The sequence below is a fragment of the Nanorana parkeri genome, unplaced genomic scaffold (genome assembly GCF_000935625.1).
Source record: "Nanorana parkeri isolate BGI_ZX_2015 unplaced genomic scaffold, ASM93562v1 scaffold2504, whole genome shotgun sequence".
Lineage (NCBI taxonomy): Eukaryota > Metazoa > Chordata > Amphibia > Anura > Dicroglossidae > Nanorana > Nanorana parkeri.
In genome coordinates, this window is record NW_017308772.1 from 100138 (window position 1) to 102416 (window position 2279).

General features: G+C 52.9%; 1 protein-coding gene across 2 annotated transcripts in view; it reads left to right on the forward strand.

The window, feature by feature from the left end:
* LMO1 (LIM domain only 1) overlaps window positions 1–2279 on the forward strand; it is an 83462-nt gene that overhangs the window by 80904 nt on the left and 279 nt on the right. For both annotated transcript variants that reach the window (XM_018573718.1, XM_018573717.1), the window contains exon 4: window positions 2045–2279. This exon is cut by the window's right edge and continues 279 nt beyond it. In XM_018573718.1, the coding sequence (XP_018429220.1) occupies window positions 2045–2150 (106 nt within the window). In that variant the 3' untranslated portion in view covers window positions 2151–2279. The remainder of the gene's footprint in view (window positions 1–2044) is intronic.

The following is a 2279-nucleotide window of genomic DNA, read 5'->3' on the forward strand; positions in this document are numbered from 1 at the left end:
ACTCCATTGCATTTCACTGAAAGGGCACAATTTTGCCAGAATTTTGGCAAAGTGGAAACCTCCCTGTGCACGTATATCTCTAATCCTTGGATGGAGGTAGAAGCTCTTCCACGTAGCATTATTATATATTTTAGGCTTACCGGCCCGTCCTCACGATCGGGGAGAGTGAACGCTACCTGTACTGTCCGTGATGTATCGCAGCAGCTGAACGTCACGTAATGAATTGCTGCCATTCTCTATAATGGGATGTGCAATTAATGGGTCAGTTTTTAAGAGATTCTTTCAATTAATCTCAGGCAATTAATTCCATAATGTAGCTTAAAGTAGCACATCACCCTCCTGAAATTAATCACGCCGACTGTTAATTAACGCCGCGGTTAAACTCTTAAAGGGGCCCGCCTACCTTTTATGCTTTGCTGTGACGCAGGCCGTACACGTATTGATCTTTCTGTGCCGTCGGCCATTCGTGTTTGATCGGTTAGTGAATGGGATATTGATGGTGAGTGAGGGAGAGACTATGGACGGTGTATTTGACTGGAAGAGCGAAGTCTGATTTACTATAGAGAATGAAGAGGAGTAAGGATAGATCATAATGGCGCGCTCGCATTGGTGGCTCGGAGGATTCAGAGATTCAGCAAACTCCAACTACGTCAGCAGTAGTGAGAGCACCGCACACACGGCTCCAATGTCCCAAGATGGTATCTTATTAGATATTCAGTAGAATGAAAAAAGCCAACGCTTTTCGGAGGTTCAACCAATCCCTGTCACCAGGGGCATAACTAGAAATCACAGGGCCCCATAGCAAAATTTTGCATGGGGCCCCTGTGATTTCTAATTATACCCCTTGCAGAGCCCACTCGAGATCCCACCTGAGGGTGACCCTGCAGAGCCCACCATAGACTCTCTATGGTGGGCTCTGCAGGATCACCCTCAGGTGGGCTGGTCGCACTCCTTACCTCCTCCGTCGCCGGGCCCGCCTCCTTCTTCGTCACCGAGGCCGCCTCCTCCCCTGCTGCCGAGCATGGGCCCGCCTCCTCCTCCACTGCCGGTGACGTCAGAGGCTCGCGACGTTGACAGAACACCGGGTCCAGCCTGCTCCCCCGCCGCTGCTGGCTCTCATTGACTGTGGAGACGAACGCGCCGCTGCACAGATGATCTGAACAGCGGCGTGTTCGTCTTCAGGCGCCAGTGAAAGCCAGCAGCAGAAGATCCCATAGCGGCCCAGGCGGCCCGCACGGCATCTGGCCAGGGCCCCACTGTGCCCCGGGCCCCATAGCGACCACCTGGGTCGCTATGGTGATTGTTACGCCACTGCCTGTCACGATCTGGGATCAGGCTCGGAGTCCAGTAGCTGAAGCGGCAGGCAGAGTCGTAGTATAACAGGCCGGGTTCGCTACACAAGCAGACGGTAGTAGTGGAGGAGCAGGCAGAAGCGTAGTCAGCGAACAAGCCGAGGTCAGTAGCCAAAGGTATCAGGTATGTAGCAGGGGACGATGAGAGTAGTCGGTGGATCAGCAGCCAAAGGTCGGTACACGGGTAGTAGTATGAGCGGATTGTATCACAGAGGGAGCAGGAAGCAAGATAATGGCAGGAGCACAATCATCTGGCAAACAGGAAGTGCAGAGGCGTGGCTTAAATAGGTAGTTAAAGGGAGGAGCAAGGAGGTCAGAGTTCAGCAGAAACTAGGTTTACCTGAGGATCACACAGGAGATCAGGCGAGGAGCTATCCAAGGTTCGGATCAGCAGGTAGAACCACCGCCAGCTACAGCAGAGGCCCCCGGGTTCAGAGCCGGTTCCTGACACACACCCTTCCCTGAAACGCGTTGGATTTTCATTCTACAGATTATCTAATAAAATCCCGGCTTGGATTCTTTCATATGTGTGGCACTTATAGGGTTGGATTTCACAGGTGGGCCGCTTTTATCTCGTAACGTTGGTGTGCCCAAAAAAACAAAACCCCAAAGTCATTCCGGAGCGTTGAATGTTTATCCGCCAGGGAACAGCGCCGCGCCTAACCTTCCCGTGTCTTTCTTCCCCCCTGCAGGTTTTGCGTCGGCGACAAGTTTTTCCTGAAGAACAACATGATCCTGTGCCAGATGGACTACGAGGAGGGGCAGCTGAACGGGAGCTTCGAAACCCAAGTCCAATAGCGACTGGCGCCGCGGCTTCGCCAAAAGCTCCTCCGATTGGCCCGTCCTGCCACGCAAAAGCAGTGACAAAGTGTCTGTTGGCTCGCCTGCAATATTTTTTTAAACCTTTGGCCCCCTCCCGAACCCCCC